Raw genomic sequence first — 19311 nt, 5'->3', positions numbered from 1 at the left:
TTATCAGTAGCAGTGTAACTGGATGCTTGCAGACCTGTTAGGCCCTTTATTATAAAAAGAAATCTTGATTTATTTTTTTCCTTAAGAAAAATGTCTAATGATATTTTGTGGTTTATTTGAGACTTTTTTAAGCCTTCCTTTGAGCACTGAGAAAACACTGTCTGCTTTTTCACAGGAAGATACGTGAACAATTTGGAGTCCGCAAGGGGAGATGTAGCTGGTTTCTTAAGCATAGTAACCACTTATCTGCCCAGTTACTATGCTAGATATCGAATAAATGGGTTTAGTAATTTTTATTTCTTTCCTTTAGGCTATGAATATTGTCACTTCAGTACTCCTCCTTTACGCAAAAGAGGAGGAGGCTTTTTGGTTGCTGGTGGCTCTGTGTGAACGTATGCTGCCTGACTACTACAACACAAGAGTTGTTGGTATGTTATGGGGAAATTTGCTAAAATTACAGTACAAAAATTAACCAAATTGGTGGTATTGGTACTGAAACAAGCGTATGGGCAGAGGTATGTGTGGCATAGGCACAACTGTGAATGCTAGTGGCAAAACACTTTGGTCAGGAGCATAGAAGCAAGTCCAGAAATAGGTACTGTGATATTCAGTATTTTTTTCACTTACGATTAGATGGAATTCTAAAATGGGCTTAAAGTGAATAAAAAAAAAAAAAAAGAGATGGGAGGCCAAACTTTGAATTTTGGGTGATCTGGTTGTCTAGTTAAAAGTAAGGTGGAAAGAGGAGCTTTGGCAATTTGCAGTACAAGTCTTTGTGCCCAGTTTCTCTCTGGTTGAAAGGCCGCAAGTATCTGAAAGCTGTTTTTGTTAGATGACAGTTTCCTTGTGTATGTGGAACTGAATGGCCCTTCAGTTTATCATGGAAATAGTCTTTACTGTAGCTCACAAATGCTTGAGATCCTCATTCAGCCTTAGAAGTTATTCTTCCTGGCCTGCTTAAGACACTGATGTTACAGCATAGGTATGTTTCTCTTGAAACCAATCCAAACCTTTACAGTCACCCTGGACTCCACCAAGAGGTGATGCTGAGAAGTCTTATTCTAATTAGTAACGTTAAGTACTAAGCCCTCATATAACTTCTGTAGGTGCTGGACCACAGTGACCCTTTGTTAGCTCTTACAAAATGTATAATTAAAACAAAACTTACTAAGGTTCAATTGGTATTTCTAGCTCAGTTGCGGAATAGAATCTGTTTGTTGTTATCTGCAAGTGAGAGAATGTGTGTAAGCATCATGTAGAATACTCTTAGGTTTTGTATTTATGTTTCCATGTAAAGAGAATGTATGTGTGTATACTCTTCTCCCCTAAGTGGTGATGTGGTCAGTTGCTCCCGTATTAATCAACATCCAACCTCTTTATTTTCAACAGGAGCATTGGTGGATCAGGGTGTCTTTGAAGAGTTGGCTCGTGACTATGTTCCACAGCTTTATGACTGCATGCAGGACTTGGGTGTAATATCCACCATTTCCCTGTCCTGGTTCCTCACTCTTTTCCTCAGTGTAATGCCATTTGAAAGTGCAGTGGTGGTTGTGGATTGTTTCTTCTGTGAAGGAATAAAGGTGATATTTCAGTTAGCGCTCGCTGTCCTCGATGCTAATGTAGACAAGCTGCTTAACTGTAAAGATGATGGAGAAGCCATGACAGTCTTGGGAAGGTATTTATTCCAGAAAATAAAGTGTCTTTCTTTTACATTTCTTTTTGCTTACTTTTCTGATTTGGGTTCTTCTGTGTCAAAATACAAAATTGAAACCAGTACAGTATATGTAAATCTTTTACATACTTACAGTCTCCTTTTGCCCATATAAGACACTCTATAGTATTTTAAAATAATGCTAAGTTACCAACTATAAATTCTTTGGGAATGGACTAAACAGAACTCAGAAGAATTAGGTAGGCTCCTGAATGAATAAATTTCAATTAAATAGGAGGCTGATAAATAACCTGGGTTGAGTTGTTTAGCACAAATTAATACTGATGAGTGTAACCTCTGATTCCTTGTTGAGTTTGGAGTAGTGTTTAGTTTTCAAGTTGCTGCTAAAAGTTTGGAATCTTTTTTCCTGGGAAGTTTCATTAGGATAGCCTTATTAAGCTCTGGTTTTAATTTCTTTGGGGATTAAAGGAGACTCTGCTTGTGTTTTCTCTGAAATAAGCCTCAGTCACTGCTGAGGATTTAAGTGTTCTGCAACTGCATGGTAGAAGACAGATGATTTACAGCAGCTGCATTGGTGGAAGGAACAAGCCCTTTAAAGCCCCTTGAAGCGAAGCTGGGGAGTAGTAGGACAGGGGTTATTTAGACTGAAACACACTGACCTTTGTTGCCATGGTGTTGTAATTCTTTAGCATGTTTAAACAGCCAGAAGCAACAAACCTGTTCAATAAGCTACTCGTTTGTGGCTAGCTCTGTTTGAGCTATTTCTTGCTAAGGGTAATGAATTACCAGGGTTACCTTGGCTCTCTTCAAGAAAAAGCAGTGTTAAGATTTGTCAAATTACTGATGTCAAAAGTCATGTAGTTCATTAGCAGAGTGGCTGGATCAATTTTACATTTGATATTCTACATATAACCCTTAATTCTATTAACCCTTGGAAGGGAGGGGGGTACAAATGAATCTTGGGCTTCTCATTTATTTTTCTTTTCTCCCCACACCAGATATTTGGACAGCATAACTAATAAGGACAGCACTCTTCCACCTATTCCTCATCTTCACTCACTGCTCAGTGATGATGTAGAGCCTTATCCTGAGGTGGATATCTTCAGACTAATCAGGTCTTCGTATGAGGTAGGATAGGATTTCTTAACAGGAGCTTGCCAACTCTCACTGCTTCTGCTTTAGAGTCATTTGGTACTCTGTAGTTTGGCTTTGCATGGAACAGAAAGAACATAAAAGAAATAGAGACTCATCTCAGAAGTCTGAAATGGGGCAGGGAAGAGGTCTCAGTGTTTCTTTTAAGCAAAACTTTTAATTGGAGCTGTTTTATATAGAAGCCTGCAACATCAGATGAGAGAAGTCCCCAATGGAAAGGTGATTTGCGAACAATATGCTGAACCTGTAATTCAGAAAAGCTTTTTCATACTTTTCTGATGTGACGTATTAGTGAAATCTGTATTACTTCAGAGACCTTTCTGTTATCAAAGGAATTTTGTCTCTTTTCCTTTGTTTTTCTGAGCAAGTGCTGATTCTGATCACTAGCTTCTAGGCCACTAGCTTCTCCATTGTACCCAAAACGAAAAATAATTCATGTGAAAGGAGCTGGTAACAACTCGTATCTGTAAAGCACAGAACAAAGCCTGCACAAACCCCTAAAATTTGCAAAACAATCTCATTGCCCTTAAATTTTAAAAATAAGCCATCAGTTAAAATGGTGATTACACTGACATAGTCATTTTTTAATGAAAATTAAAGAATAATTTTAAAGAGTTACGGTTTTAATTTTTTTTTTCCTTCCCTGACATGCAGGGTAAATTGCTATTTTTAGTTTAAGATGTAGATGCATACTTACCAATATGATAGCTGCTTCAGAGGCACCTCCCATGTCCCTAAAACCTCCTTGCTTTAATAACATGATATCTGTTTAAGAAGGAAGTAGGTAATCCTTCATCTATTCTACCCTGAAGGGCAAACTGATTCAAGTCAGACGTATAGTTCTTCTTCACACAGTGTTAGAATGGGGATAAGGAAGTTTATGTGAAATTCTTATTTTCCTTGTATTTTTCTGATTTTTCTCATCATGGAGACAGCTTGTTTTGGCTTAACTGCTTTCAGGTGAATAACCTGACTCCATGCAGAGCCAGTCTGTCTTTTTGAGGCTTAGGCAGCACAGAATTCTGTAACTCCTAGATAAATAACCAGCTGTACTGCAGTAAAATTAGGCAAAACAAATCAAACAGGGAGCAAAGGACTGTGAGGAAAGCAGGAGCTAGTAGCAAAGAGAATGTGTTTGAGGAGAAACAATTTGGCTGATTTGATTATTTAAAAAGAAAAAAAGAATTAAATCAGTGAGGGACCATACCCAGGAGGTAATTGCATATGACCTTCCTATTCTGTAGGCTACATGAGTTTTAGTTTTATGGGTGTAACAGACCATTTCCGTTGGCCTCCAGACCAGAGCATAAGCTTTGTGGGATAGATGTGGCCTCACAGCCACAACAGACCTCTCTTTCCAAGGTTTTGTGACCCCTGTGGTGGTTGATGGGTGTTTTGTCTAGATACCGTTTTTTTTCCCCAAAAGACTTCTTTCTTTGCAGAATGCTCCTGGTACATGAAACAAAATTTTACTCCTGAGGTACATGATACAGGTGCACAGCTTTACAGATGAACCCAGCTTTAGTGTTTATTTGATCACACAAGATTGTGCTAGCAAATTATGACCTGCTATGTAGATGCACTTACATTGGAAATATAAATCCATCCTGAATGAAAGTGTATCTTTCCTCACTCCTGTTTAGTTTTACGTATGGCATACTTTGTCTGATACTGTTGTTCCTCCTGGTCAACTCTGCATTTCTGAGTATGTTACAAGTGTTTTCTTGATGGCAAAAACCTACTTACAATTAACAAAAATAAACCTTGGAGCTTAGGCATTCCTCTGCATACAAAATCATGGAGTGTTACTCTTAATAGGCTTCCCCTGGGATATTTCTGTAGTATGCACCAAAGCTCCTTGACCGAGTTGTGAAAAAAAACCTTCTGAAAATAAGGCTTGGGCACTTTAGAGGATCTTCTTAATGGAAGTTGCATTCTTGATGCTCAGTTTCAGATATAATGAATGTAAGGACTGTGATGCTGCCTCAGCTGTTAGAGGTCCGGTTAGTCTAAACATCTCTCTCTGTAATACTTGAGATATTCCAGGACAAGTTGAAATAAAAGTCCTGCAGAAGGGTTGTTTTTAGAGATGGGCCAAGCAAGAAATGATAACATCTGAGATTATGGTTTGAAATGTGATGATTTGTCACTTAAGGAAGACCTTTCAAATTGAATTAAGGTATTGGGAAAAACAAAATCTTGAGGTGCATTCCTAAAGCCTTCATAATTTTGTCATATGTTAGAAAGATGCCTTAACAGCAGTTTTTAAAATACACTTGTGTGGTATAATTAATTTCTCAAGTGCATTAAAAGCAAGCTATGAGTATTCCAAATATTAATACACAGACTGTGCTGCACTTCTTTTTGTCTTTTAAGAAATTTGGAAGTATCCGAGCAGATTTAATTGAACAAATGAGATTCAAACAAAGGCTGAAGGTTATTCAAACCCTTGAAGATACTACAAAGCGCAATGTGGTACGTACTGAAATAATGTTCTTTGCAAAGATTAAGACCAGCCAGTTTCTGAAATTTAAATCAGCTTTTCAGTGAGTCATGGATTTCAAATCCATAACTGATAATGTTGTGTTTCAAAAGGTACGAACTATTGTGACGGAGACATCTTTTACTATTGATGAACTGGAGGAACTGTATGCTCTTTTCAAGGTAAAGCTAAGTAAAGATAAGATGTTGTGCCTGCAGGAAATACAAATGTTTATTTCTTATAACGGACTGTGTCTTTTCTAAAGACCAGGTTGAGTCTGTGAGTTGCTTACTATCAGGTATCTTAATGCAAACTTAAATTAGCTGTTACTGAAATATATACCAAAAACCCCCAAACCAACCAGCCCTTAAAAGCTCAGGAAGTAAGTAACTCAATACATTATTTGTCCATGGAAAAAATGAATTATACTGATAAAATCTATTGTAATGGAAAAGTTAATAGAGAGAGGCATTTGATCAGTCTTTAAAAACTTATGCATGTCTCTACCTATCTAACCCAAGCTTTGGAATTCAGCACATAAATACCTGTATTCTACAATCTCAGACAGCTAATACTGCCACATCACAGTACCTGATTTTTGCCATTGTTAATGATTTAATGTATACTTTATTACATGGTAATTCAGTGTCGCAAAGTGATACATCTCCATAGGCTGGTTATACAGCAATACCATTAGATCCATAAATTTAATGGTGATGGGTTAAAATGCTTTAGCTTCACTTTCAGAGTGCATTAAAAGAAGATACTTTCTTCCTCTGTTTTTGTTAGAGCAGACTTTTATTGGCATATGAGGAAGAATTTCTTTCCTTTCAATTTCCCATCTGTAATATCAGGTCCTAAAGTTGTCCAAATCCTGTAGTACCTTCTTTCAGTCCTCCATGGAATCAGTCATACCAAGTCAGACAGCTCACCCCAGCTGATCACTGTGCAGTGTTAGGATCTCTTTCTCTAAGCTTCTGAATTGTTTTGAATTAGATTCTACCAAAATCAGCTCCAGAACTTTCACTGAATTCAGTAGACTGAAAGAGTAGGATGTTGCACAGTATTTTTTGAGTTCAACGAAACAGTTGAACTATACATTTCAAAGATTATTTCATGAGAGTCCCTTTTCTGATGTGACTGTGTAGTGAGGCTGAAGGGGGAGACTAAGCACAAGGAGCTTACTGTATGTATATGCAACATGTCTATGCATGCAAGTCACAGCTGTTTACAGCTCTGTTTAAAACAGGTATTTCATGTTTCTGCTGCCTGGGAGGCAGGAAAAGTTTTTTGCTTTCTTTTATTCGTAGAAGGATGTCTTTTTGTGCTGGTTAGAGAAGAACCTTCTTGTAGAAGTGCAACAGTGAAGTAGATGGAAATATATCTGCTCCTCTTGTGTTGTTTTAATAATGTTTGTGTATGAGTTGTGTGTGGATTCTCGGTTTCTTCATTGGTAGCAATGAGTTGTTTACAGAGCATTTGCCTTCTGTTCAGGCAGAACATCTGACTAGCTGCTACTGGGGAGGAAACAGCAATGCTACTGACCGGCATGATCCCAGCCTGCCTTATCTGGAGCAGTACCGTATTGACTTTGAGCAGTTCAAGGGGATGTTTGCTCTCCTCTTTCCTTGGGCATGTGGAACTCATTCAGATGTATTAGCTGCACGCTTATTCAGGCTTCTTGATGAAAATGGAGACCTGCTTATCAACTTCCGTGAATTCGTCTCTGGGCTAAGTAAGGGGAATTCACAGCAGTTTCAATATAATCTGACCAAAACAGTTTGTTTCTACAGGAGATCCAGTCCTACAGAAACACAGATATTATATTAACTCTCAGGTAATGACTTTGACCTATGCTGATTTGTGTAAGTTACCTTTATTTTAAGAGCTGTTCGTGCTGCTGTTCAGCACATTTTATTATGCCTGTGACAGTGGTTCCACTGGGGTTTAGGCTGGTCTCAGTAGGCGCATCTGTGTTAGCTGGTGGTGTACCACACACGAACAAGCCTGCACATGAGCTGCACATCCATTAGGGTCTGAGGATTTCCCTGACCACTAACTCTTAACATGAAAATGACTTGCAACTTGTTTGCTTAATGGTGTGATTATTTCTAATCAAAGTATTTCCTTTGGGAAAGTCTTTTGTGTGTTCTTGCTCTGTTCAGGAAGAAGACTTTTGAGAAATGTATGTGCACATATAAGGCACATCAGTAACCAAGACTGCAGGCTAAGAGAGAGAGCAGGAGGGTATTACAGAATCATAGAATGGTTTGGGTTGGAAAGGACCTTATGATCATCTCGTCCTACCCCCCTGCCATGGACAGGGATGCCTCACACTAGACCATATCATCCAAGGCTCTGTCCAGCCTGGCCTTGAACACTGCCAGGGACGGAGCATTTACCACTTCTTTGGGCAACCTGTTCCAGTGCTTCCATAAGTATCATAGTATCACAGAATAGTTAGGGTTGGAAAGGACCTTAAGATCATCTAGTTCCAACCCCCATGCCATGAGCAGGGACACCTCACTCTAAACCATGTCACCCAAGGCTCTGTCCAGCCCAGCCTTGAACACCGCCAGGGATTCACAACTTCCCTGGGCAACCCCTTCCAGTGCCTCACCACCCTTACAGTTGTCTTGGGTTCAGCAGTAGCAGTCATTTTTTTTCCTTCTTGGTAGCTGGTGCAGTGCTGTGGTTTTGATTTTCGGCCTGGGAGCAGTGCTGATAACACTGGTGTTTTTAGTTACTGCTCAGATGTTTGGTCTGGCCAAGGACTTTGTGAGCCTCATGCTCTGCCGGGGAGGAGGGGAAGCCGGGAGGAAGCAGAGACAGGACACCTGACCCAAACTGACCAAAGAGGTATTCGGAACACAAGAGGTTCCACTTAAACTTGAGAAGAAACTTCTTCTCAGTGAGGGTGACAGAACACTGGAACAGGCTGCCCAGGGAGGTTGTGGAGTCTCCTTCTCTGGAGACATTCAAAACCCGCCTGGACACGTTCCTGTGTAACCTTATCTAGGTGTTCCTGCTCCGGCAGGGGGATTGGACTAGATGATCTTTTGAGGTCCCTTCCAATCTCTAACATACTGTGATACTGTGATACCACAGCACGTCATGCCCAGGAGGGACCAGGGAGTTACCCGGAAGGGCGAGGACTGCAGGGTTGGAGGAGGTATCAGTCGGTGCTCGGTCAGGCAGGGTGGGGCAAGTTATCGGTCGCCTGGTGATGAGGTGTTGTATTCTCTTCCCTTGTTATTTCCTTTATCATTACTATTATTGGTGGTAGCAGTAGTGATTTGTGTTATACCTTAGTTACTAAACTGTTCTTATCTCAACCCATGGGAGGTGCATTCTTTTCGATTCACCTCTCTGTCCCTCCGGAAGTAGAGGGAGGGCAAGAAGGGGGGGGGGTAGTGAGTGAACAAGCTGCGTGACTGTGTTTAAACCACGACAACAGTAAAGAGCTTCTTCCTTATATCCAATCTAAACTTCCCCTGTTTAAGTTTTAACCCATTACCCTTGTCCTATCACTACAGTCCCTAATGAAGTGTCCCTCCTCAGCATCCTTATAGGCCCCCTTCAGATACTGAAAGGCTGCTATGAGGTCTCCACACAGCCTTCTCTTCTCCAGGCTGAACAGCCCCAACATTTTCAGCCTGTCTTCATATGGGAGGTGCTCCAGCCCCTTCATCATCCTCGTCACCTGTAACAGTCAGTATCACAACAAAAGGAATGTGCAAGCCCCAGGATTAGCATGAAGAAGCAAATCTGAGATAGGAGCTGGCCACCCCTTTTTGTGAATACAGCAGGAGTTATTCCTTGTAAATGACCAACATTTCACAATCTGCTATGTGTTATTTCGTGGTAACCTGACATTTCCTCCAGCTTTACATTTTTATCCTTAGGAGAGAGCAAAGGTTTCCCAGTTTGCCTTTCAGCAACCTTTTGTAGCAGTGTTTTAAAGCATTAGGGCTCCAAATGCAGCCTTGCATGGAAACCTCTGTACAGCAACGGTAAGACCTGTTCTCTCACAGGTATAAAATTTATGTGACAGTAAAACTGATCGCACACCTCCCCTTCACATCACCCAAAACTGCAGTGCTTCCTGTGATGCGGTTCTGAATTGTATTTGAGGGGCTGTTGGTCAGGTAGCACGTAATGGCCTTTTGAGGTATGACCAATGACTCTTGCTGCTTACCGGATGCTGTTAATTGCAGTCAACCAGTTACTGGTTAAGACAGCAATTTTTAGAACAAATAATGAGTGATAAGAACAAGGAACAGTGTTGAGCACTGTGAACATAAATTAATGTAAAATTCGCAAATATAGCTATAAGCAAACATGACTGAACTAAAATGTTCAATGGGCTAAACAGCCAAAACTTATTCTGCAAACCCACATTTTTCAGAAACTAAGCCCAGTGGGGCATAGCTTGAAGACTTTAAGAGATCAGCTGCCCAGAAAAGACTTGACGTTGGCATAGTTTGATACAAGAACAGTCAGAAAGGGAGCTCAGAGAAGGTTGTTCCAATCATGCTGGTTAAGCCCTCAGGGTGCAGAGCAGGCATGTCTGAGGACATTGTTTGCAGCTTGATGGTGACAAGTTTCACTGTTGCTGTGTCAGGTAGAAAGATTCAAAGGGTGTAGTCTTGCTCACTTCCAAGCAAGGTTTCTTCTCTCATTGCAAAGTAAATTTAAAACTCCTGGTTAAGAACTGTCAGTGCATCGTATGAGACACGTACTGCAAAGCACACGACTTGCTGAAAGTTGCTGAAGGTTTTAAGACCTGTGACTCCAGAGTGCAGGGAGGAAGTATTTCTGGTTAGGACTAGGAATGGTCTTACCACCTTCCCAGTGCTGTTCACGTGCTCTCAGCAGGGTCATCTGCTTTGCTGTTTGGGGATGCAGGGGCTGTGCAGGAGGCCACCAAATTCTTGGGGTCTTCCTATGAAGTTGTCCGTATACTGCAGCGTGAAGGTCAAAATGGTGGCCTGAGCTGAGATGTCCACCCATGCAGAGGTCTCTCCTAACTCTTCATAATAGGGGCACATGTAGCAGATGGTGTCTTTATGAATGTAGCCTGATTTATTTTTTTCTTACTGCTTAATACAGCATCAGTCTCATATATTTGGTAGCCCCTGCAGCTGTAAGGCAGTTCCTTTGTTTCCAGTAGGCTGTTCTTCCCTTTGTAAAACTTCTCACATCTCCTGGTGGAGACCTAGAGGATCTGAGAAGAGTCCAAGTAGGCTTGTGTCACCAAATATCCTGTGGCTTGATTCCTAGGTTAGTGAATGTGTTCCTAGGCATTGTTGAAGGACACAGAACTGCGGCCCATTCTGTGCTTTAGTTATTTCATGTTGACTTTAGCAGTGGGGTACCTGGGTGCATAAGACATAGTTTCACCAAAAGCAAAAGCAGTATCTGCACAGTGTGCAGGTAACACCAGATGGGAGCATAAGGAGGTTTTTTGATTAAAAAACAAGTTGAAAGCAAAACAGCTAATGTAAATGTACTCAGTTCTTTGGTCTAATATCTGTAGTTATTGGAGTGTTAAGCTTTACAGCACACTGTGATTGTCAGCATTTGCCAAACCACACTTTGCAGTTTGCATAAGTTGACACTATAGCCTGCAAGGTAAACTAATTCTGTGCATAACCTCATTAATGATGGTTTGTTTATGAATTTCTTATCATAACAAGTAAGATTTATGAAGAAGTCTGATTATCGGTTATTTTTTTACTTTAAAATTAACTAATATCCATTTAATTAAGTGGAAGGAGAAGCTGTGATAGACTGCTTGGGTTTCATATGGCTAGATGTAGCGTAGACCAGAAATGCATAGGGATTGGGGTGGATAAATCACTAGAAAGCATTGCCTTGAACATCAGTTTAGGCCATTGCTAAGCTGTAGCTGTGGTAAATGATGCTGTTTACTGGAAATTCTCTCCTTTTTTTTTTTTCCGTATCTTGTTGTTCTCAATCATGTGATGTTTTTGGATCTTTTGATAAAAGATTTTGAAGTCCACACAAAAAGGCGGTCTCTCAGCTGGAGGCCTATTTGAGTGGCAGTGTGATGATCATAGATTATTTTTGTGTGTTATAAAATAGACATTTAATGAAGCATCTAAGGTTGAAGTACAAAATTCAGGGCAAGTTTGTCTGTGTTCTCTTGCTATTTCTACTGTGGATTGTATGATCTTAGAAGTCAAGTGACTGCCTTGTGATCTCGGGCCATAAAGGGAGTACAGTTCTTCCCAGAGTGAATGTAGAAGAATCTAAAACAAAATATTGTAGCAGTAATAAATAGAATTGAATGCTGAGTATTAATGTACTTTATATAATGCTGTTTTAGGTGCAGCATGTCATGGAGATCTTACAGAGAAGCTGAAGCTTCTGTATAGAATGCATGTTTTGCCTGGTAAGTAAATGGTGTTAATTAGTAAATAATTATTGTCTTGTTGAGAACAGAAATTTGGAGCAGAGTTGTTTATCACTAGCTTTCCCAATTAAAAATTAATTTGCAGGAATTATTGCAGCTGTTTATGCAGCAGTGAGAGCTTCTGTCATAACCAGGTACAGATTTAGGAGGTCTGAAAGCAGTCATGCGGTACTCTATTGCTTCAGTCACAGGGAGGCTATCTATATGTGTCTCTTGTCTGTTTAGCTGGGGTTGGTGACTTCCCCCATGCACAGCAAATACAGTGTTCTTCAACTTACGGATCTCTTACCATAATCCACTTTATTTAACGGTGTATCTAGCTTAAAATGTTCCTCTGTGCCCTGGCTGCTCATTTCTGTCCCCAGGTTTTCTTCATGGTTACCCCTCTGGGATAATAGAAATGTTTGCTCAGGGAAGCTCCAGATCATTTCAAAGATGTGTTTTCCATCTGTTGCACCCAGCTAACTGAGAAAGGCAGTTAGGATGGAGAGGGGGTTGGAAACCTCTCAAAACAGTTTTGTCCCTGAAGAAAATTATGTCCTGGAACTATCTGGCTGGCTTGTCACACACATGCCATAGAGAACCTGTTGATGGCCCACTGAATCTGTGGTTTACATAAGTTGCAACCCATCCTCTGGTAAAGGTATCTAAAAGTTTTGAGAGAACATTCACCTTCATGCGCTTTAAACATGTGTCCCTGATTGCTCCCAGCTGGTTTTGCTGGAGGTATATGCTTCAGTGAGTTAGTAACAGAACTAGAAACAAGTACAATTTTATTGAATTGTAACAGAAGAGATCCATTTTTAAGAATGCAGCCTCTGGTATTTGAGGATGTGTAAGCTCATGTCAAATCATGACAGGCTGTTTCCATCTAGAAAAGAGTTCGTACCCTGCTGCGGACAAGCTGAACTACGCAGAAGAAAGTAATGGAAGCAGACATGGGAAGATGGGCAAGCTAGCCTCCAAAGGCAGACAGCTCCTTGTTAGTCAGATACCATGGAGGAGAAAGTTAGTACTGGATACTAGGGAGGAGACAGAAGAGGTCCTTTTTTTCATCTACATGCTGAAAAGAGATGACTCCTAACCCGTTGCATCCTCACACTTTAGAAACTGACATTCTAAACGTATCAGTGGAAATGTGTTCTAGTTAGTAATTAAAGGGTGGAATTTTTAATGAAGGAGTTTTGTTTTATTACTTAGATCCATCCCCTGAGCAAGAAGAACCAGATTCTGCTTTTGAAGCTACTCAGTACTTTTTTGAAGACATCACACCAGAATGTACACATGGTAGGCATCTTTTGTCTTGGGCATGAAAAGATAAGGTAATGCATTTCAAACAACATGCCTTTTTAGGAAGCTACTTTTTTACTGTAACTCTGTAAGTATACTCTTACTAAGTGTACTCTGTAAAAAGAAGTATGTATGAATTTTGATATCCTTAGAGGTGCAGGTATGTGTACACTAAGAACTCCCCTATACTGTGCATTGCAAAGCACTCTCAGAATAATGTGGTGTTGTAATCAGTGTGTTGCAATAGAAGTAATTTTGTCATAAGTGCACAGCATGCATGCCTCAGTGGAGAGTACCAATAAATACATTGGCTTTCAATATATATTTGGATCAGAACTTAAAATATTCTAAAAATCTGAAGCCAAAAGATGTGTCAAAATGTAGTGTGAATTCTTCTTGTGCCCTAATGAGAGTCTGGTCTCATAGCTGTTGTCTTAAAGGGTATTCTCTTTCTAGAGATACTTGATACTAAGTTTCTCTCTGTTTCCAGCTTCAGGTTACTGGGGGAAGGAAGGTTGTTTGAAAATACAGATAATTATTAATAGGCTAGGGATGGCAGTTTTAATTCCTGATAGACAACAGAAATTTCACTAATATAATCACCAAATATAAAATGTGCTAGAAGCTGTTTGTGTTGTTGTAACACAGCTTAATCATAGTACTGCATAAACAAAGCCTAAGATAGAATCATAGAATAGTTAGGGTTGGAAAGGATCTTAAGACCATCAAGTTCCAACCTCCCTGCCATGGGCAGGGACACCTCGCTCTAAACCGTATTACCCAAGGCCTCGTCCAACCTGGACTTGAACACTGCCAGGGATGGAGCATTCACAGCTTCCTTGGGCAACCTATTCCAGTGCCTCACCACTCTAACAGGAAAGAATTTCCTCCTTATACCCAATCTAAACTTCCCCTGTTTAAGTTTTAACCCATTACCCCTTGTCCTATCACTACAGTCCCTAATGAAGAGTCCCTCCCCAGCATCCCTATATGCCCCCTTCAGATACTGAAAGGCTGCTATGAGGTCTCCACGCAGCCCTGTCATAGTACTTATATTATTAATTGTATGGAATTTGTCAGCAGATTTAAGAATAAGCAAAAGTCATCATTTAATCCTATCCTTTTTGCTCTGCATTTTCTGCAGTGTAATCATTTCCTGTGTTTTGTGCTGTACATGTGAAAAGTATGTATGTGTCTAAAACCACACTGATAATCTCTCTCCCCCCCTGCCCCTGCACTTCCTAGTTGTTGGCCTAGACAGCAGGAACAAGCAAGGAGTAGATGATGGGTTTGTTACAGTGAGTCTGAAAACAGAAAAAGGTATGCATGATGTCTCCATTTGAATTATGTCTTTCATTTCTTGTAAAGATGCTCCTTTTGAAAATGAAAAAAAAAAGTGTTAATTTAAGGTTTCTTCATGGACTTTTCCTGCTTCTCTGGGTAATTTGTTGACAATAGGCAAGAAGAGCTCACAAGATAATCGAAATTACCTGAGAATGTGGAGCCAAGAGAATAAATCCAAAGCAAAAAACACAAAGGACTTGCCCAAACTGAATCAGGTACTTCTACTGGTACTTACTTATTTTTCATTAACTTCAAACTTTTTCTTCACATACCTACAAATATTCAATACATTAACTCTGAATCAAGATTTTATTTTGAGGCAGATGCATTTTTATCAGACCAGCAGTCAGCTGGATGCAGAAGTTTATTGTTTTCAGTATTCTGTAGCTAGTATTAAAACATCCTAAAAAAACCCACGTATATAGGAATGATTACATACTGTTTTGATCTCTAGACAAAGGGTGATACAACACTGGCTATCATCAGCTAGCACATGATGTCCAGTACATGTTACCTGAAAAAAGTATTTTGTTTTGCAATTTATACTGTCAGTTTCATTCCCTTTAGATCCATAGTTGCTAAGGAGGAGGAGACCGATGGGGACAGCTGTTTCCTCCAGAGCATACAGAGAAGGTTTATTCCCTGTAGAACATGCTTCTTACTTAAGATAGCCTTAAGCAAATCTCCCTCCTATTTAATTTGTGAGCTTTGAATTATGAAAGGTTCACATCCAGCTAAGTTCCTGTGGTCAATTAAAAGAGCACTGCAGGTCTTTTTTTCATTTTTCATTGCTTATTACTTTTATTGGACCACTAGCTATACTTTGCATCATTCCTGCAAGAAAATCCACTAAAATGAATGCCATGTGTCTCACTGCTTACCCTCTGTTGCCCTCCTGTGGCTGCAGAGAAATAGATTTGTCATCTGTTGGGACAAAAGATCCAACAGTTCATTCTGAATAGCTCTGAGAGAGGCAACACATCTGGCTGCCCAGCCTTAGTAAAAGCTTTCTAGACCACATCTAGCTTATTTCAGTTTCAGATTAATCACATGAACTGTTGTGTCATACCTCCATGCCAGACTTTGAAAACTGATTTAGTAGCTCTCAGTCTGATGTGTTTCCTGCTCTCTCATTACTGCTTCCTCTCTCTGTGCTCTAGGGACAGTTCATTGAACTGTGCAAGACAATGTACAATATGTTCAGTGAAGACCCCAATGAACAAGATCTGTACCACGCTACTGCTGCTGTTACAAGTTTGCTTTTGGAGATAGGTGAGGTTGGAAAGCTCTTCAGCGTGCAGCCCACAAAAGAGACAGACAGCAGCAGCAGCAACTGCAGCAAAACTATTCAAAGTGAGCTGTTCCAGAAGAAGGAGCACCAGCAGTACCCCCTCCAACAGCACAAGCCCTTCCAAAGCAGCCTCAGCACCAATGACGAGGAGGCAGTTTGCACCGACAGCACCCTGGGCATGCAGATGGAAGACATCAAGCTCGAAGACTCTTCACCCAGGGACAACGGAGCCTGTTCTTCCATGCTTATTTCTGATGACGATACGAAAGATGATAGTTCCATGTCCTCCTACTCGGTACTGAGCGCAGGTTCGCACGAAGAAGAAAAGCTGCACTGCGAGGACATCGGTGAAGACACCGTTTTGGTACGGAGCAACCACACCACTTCTCTTCGGAGAAGCACTAGCATTGACAGAGACTGGGCCATTACCTTTGAACAGTTTTTAGCCTCCCTTTTGACTGAGCCAGCGCTGGTGAGGTACTTTGACAAGCCTGTGTCCATGATGGCCAGGATTACTAATGCTAAAAATGTAAGGCTGAGGGGGAAACCAATCACCTCGGCCAGTGACTATGAAATCTCTACTATGTCGGGATAAAGGGCAGTCGGGGCTTTTATTTATTTTTTTTATTCTGTATTTATTAGTACCTGGCACAGGCCATGGTATTTTCAAACCATGATAGTTTTCACTAACATGAAAATGTTGGGGTGCAAACGTAACTTATCTTGAAGTATAATCACTCTTTCTGTGCGAAATGTTACACAAATGCAAATTATTCAAAATACAGAGAAAAAGTATCGGTTGTCAGTGAAGTGTGTGTATTATTAACCTTGCTGTCAATATAAAATGGTAAAGATTAGTTCTTCATTTCTAAATGTAAACTTAATGCTGGTATTTATGTGCATTTTTAAAATAGGCTTATAGAGAGATCTGATTCTTGGGGAAAAAATAAACAAAACATAAAGTACCTAAGATTTAAAGGGACACTGTCAACCTGAATAGGACCTCACATGAAATTAAGTTCCAGGCAACATCCCTGAAGGACAGTTTTATTTTATGTAACTTTTTTTCCAAAGCAGATAGTGGGTTTTAATGTATGCTTCATTTTATGTTTCTTTAATACATTAAAGATGAATTCAGTGACACCTGCCTGGCTCCTAACTTCCACTGCTTGAGACTGGAACACTCAAATAGAAGAAGTCCATCCCAAGCCTAGCTGGCCTATAAGGCAAATGTGGTTCAATGTGATCATTTCTCCTGTAGCAGAAGGCAGAAGCCCATTTGCCTTTCCCTGGGTTCAGTGCCCCTGGCTGCACCAAAGCAGGGAGGAAGCCCTTTCCAACCTATGGCCACCGGGGGAAGATTGACAGCATGACCCTGCCTGGAGCTGTATTCCTAACAGTGGACTTGGGAAGCTTTGTTGGTATGCTCCAAAGACAGTACATGCAGGTCCCAGAACAGATTGGTAGAGTCTCTTTTTAAAAATCAAAAGCTGTTTTTAAAAGTTAAAAAAAAAATTATATATATATATATGCACACATATACACTTCTAAGGCTGGATCTATAGCTTAGCTCTTAAAACTAACCTTTACCACCAACCTATTATATCCTTGTTAGAGTAAGAAAATAAAAACCTATATTGCGTAAGTCTTCATTTACAAGTGTAAAGTAGCAGTAATGGAAAACAAAAATCTGCAAGATATGTAAGTGAATGTTTAAGTCTAACTGAGAACACTGTCACTTTATATAAAATGAATAGTATCCTGTATCAGCTTACTGAATAATATGTTAAAATGAAAACTGGAGCACCTGCACTTTGAATCCTTGCTTTTATACAGGTATTAATGATTTTTTTGTTGTTGTTGTTTTTTAATTCATGTTTGTTTAAGTTCAGGATCATGCCTACATGCCTAATCTTTATTTGCTGTTTTGATAATGTTTTCTGTAGAATATTATTGATTTCTTTTTTTTCTTTTATACTCCTGTATATTGCATCCATGGAACTGGCAGATTTTTTTAGCAGAAGCTACATTTAGTTCTTTTGTTTTAAAAGAATGCTTTTAAACTGTCAGATGTAGTGGTTTTTTAACCACTGATAGGTAACGTGAACAAATAAAGTACACTGCACAGATTTGGTTTTTAAGTATTAAAGTCATGCTAGAGAGAAAAGTAGGTGATTGTGGTTTGTTACACAGATGAGTTTGGATCTTCAACACCATGTTTCAGAACAAACCTGTTGTTACCATGCCTCATTGTGTTTACCACTTACAATGTGTTTAATTCCATCTGCAACAAGCAACCATGCAAGCTTCTCTCACGCTATCTCGTGTCATTCGTGTTCCCTGCTATGCTCGCATTTAGTGACAACAGTTGTTAGGACTTTCCAGGACCCCCAGGTACTTCATGATCTGTGTTTTGCTGTATCTCACAGGCATGAGTTTAAGGCTTTAAATATTAGAATGTTTTTTACAGGGTCCTGATAAGCTGAGATGTCAGCCTCAAACCATGGTGGTGACAGAACAGACATGGACGGGGCTCTGTTTGGTGAATTATACTTTTAAAAGTTACTATGTATTTGTGTATATACAAAGTTAATTTGCAAAACAGAGCTGTTAATTTCTGAGCACTGCTCATATATTCCCTGTCTCATTCACTTACTGTTGATTGTCTCTTCTTGGAATGAAGTTCTCTTCTTTGTAATTTAGCCATATATAGCCTACATGTAACAGTATGAAAAAGCAGTATAGCCTTCCTGCATATGAGACTGTGCAAGCTGGTTTATATTTGATGTTCACTTGAAGCCATAATCACCACTTTGAAGAATATGGCTTTAACTTAAAGCACACTGCTCTGACCTTGGCATCTTATTGTAATGCCTGGCAGCTGAGGAAGTTACCACAGAAGTCTTCAGCACTACTGGTTAACATCCTTAACCAGACTGTTGATGATTTTAAGTTTGCAAATTGTTAAAATATTTATCTTTTAGGTGTCTGTCATGGTAAAGTGAATTTAAGCCTATTGGCAGTCTTCCACATACTCCTGGAGGTGCAAGCACCACAGATAAAAGCCATTTCTGACTCTTGAAAGGTCTTTGCTCTGCATCCCACCCATAGGGCAGGGGGCATAATGTGTCATGACAAGTTTTTCTGCTGTTACAACTCCTCTTAACAACAAGAGGCATACACAGGTGGATTTCTGTGTAACAGGAGCCATTTTACAAGGCAGCTTCTTTTTGGTTTGCTCCTTACCCTCCTGATCATGTCCACAAAGCTCCTAAGTCATCTTTAGGAACAGCTTTGCTATACGTAGCAGCCAGGTGAGCTGATTTTACCCAGATTTGGGGGGGTAAGGCTGCTTATGCCAAATGCCACCTGGCAGTCGCCTGTTTAATGAGGCAAGATCTACTGTGACCTGTTCTTTAGTAGCTGCATGGGAGCTGATGTGAGGAAAACTGCAGAGGAGTTCAGCTGACCAGCATGCAGTAATGTGAAACCTTCAAGGAAACGTGAGTGAATATGTTTAAGGCTTACCTGTATGTGTTGCAGAAAGCAAGCCTGTATGGCTTTAGAAATGCCCTATGTCCTGTGTTTTGCATGTTTTGGGATACAGACTCTTCTATCTGTGAACTGTAAAGTTTAGTTAG

The 19311-nt window shown here is 40.1% G+C and overlaps 1 protein-coding gene across 1 annotated transcript in view; it reads left to right on the top strand.

Moving 5' to 3' along the window:
* TBC1D9 (TBC1 domain family member 9) overlaps window positions 1-17840 on the top strand; it is a 55382-nt gene extending 37542 nt beyond the window's left edge. Inside the window, exons 11-21 of the mRNA XM_061354107.1 lie at window positions 311-428; window positions 1390-1675; window positions 2671-2800; window positions 5201-5299; window positions 5420-5488; window positions 6801-7041; window positions 11659-11724; window positions 12946-13032; window positions 14281-14355; window positions 14494-14594; window positions 15540-17840. Coding sequence (XP_061210091.1) covers window positions 311-428; window positions 1390-1675; window positions 2671-2800; window positions 5201-5299; window positions 5420-5488; window positions 6801-7041; window positions 11659-11724; window positions 12946-13032; window positions 14281-14355; window positions 14494-14594; window positions 15540-16265 — 1998 coding nt within the window. The 3' untranslated portion in view covers window positions 16266-17840. The remainder of the gene's footprint in view (window positions 1-310; window positions 429-1389; window positions 1676-2670; window positions 2801-5200; window positions 5300-5419; window positions 5489-6800; window positions 7042-11658; window positions 11725-12945; window positions 13033-14280; window positions 14356-14493; window positions 14595-15539) is intronic.
* The last annotated feature ends 1471 nt before the right edge of the window (window positions 17841-19311 follow it).

The sequence above is a fragment of the Neopsephotus bourkii genome, unplaced genomic scaffold, assembly GCF_033783945.1.
Source record: "Neopsephotus bourkii isolate Nb327-2 ecotype Australia unplaced genomic scaffold, CSIRO-AGI_Nbou_v1 NB_718, whole genome shotgun sequence".
Lineage (NCBI taxonomy): Eukaryota > Metazoa > Chordata > Aves > Psittaciformes > Psittacidae > Neopsephotus > Neopsephotus bourkii.
The sequence above is the reverse complement of the archived record's forward strand: the minus strand, read 5'-3'. Positions and strand labels throughout refer to the sequence as shown.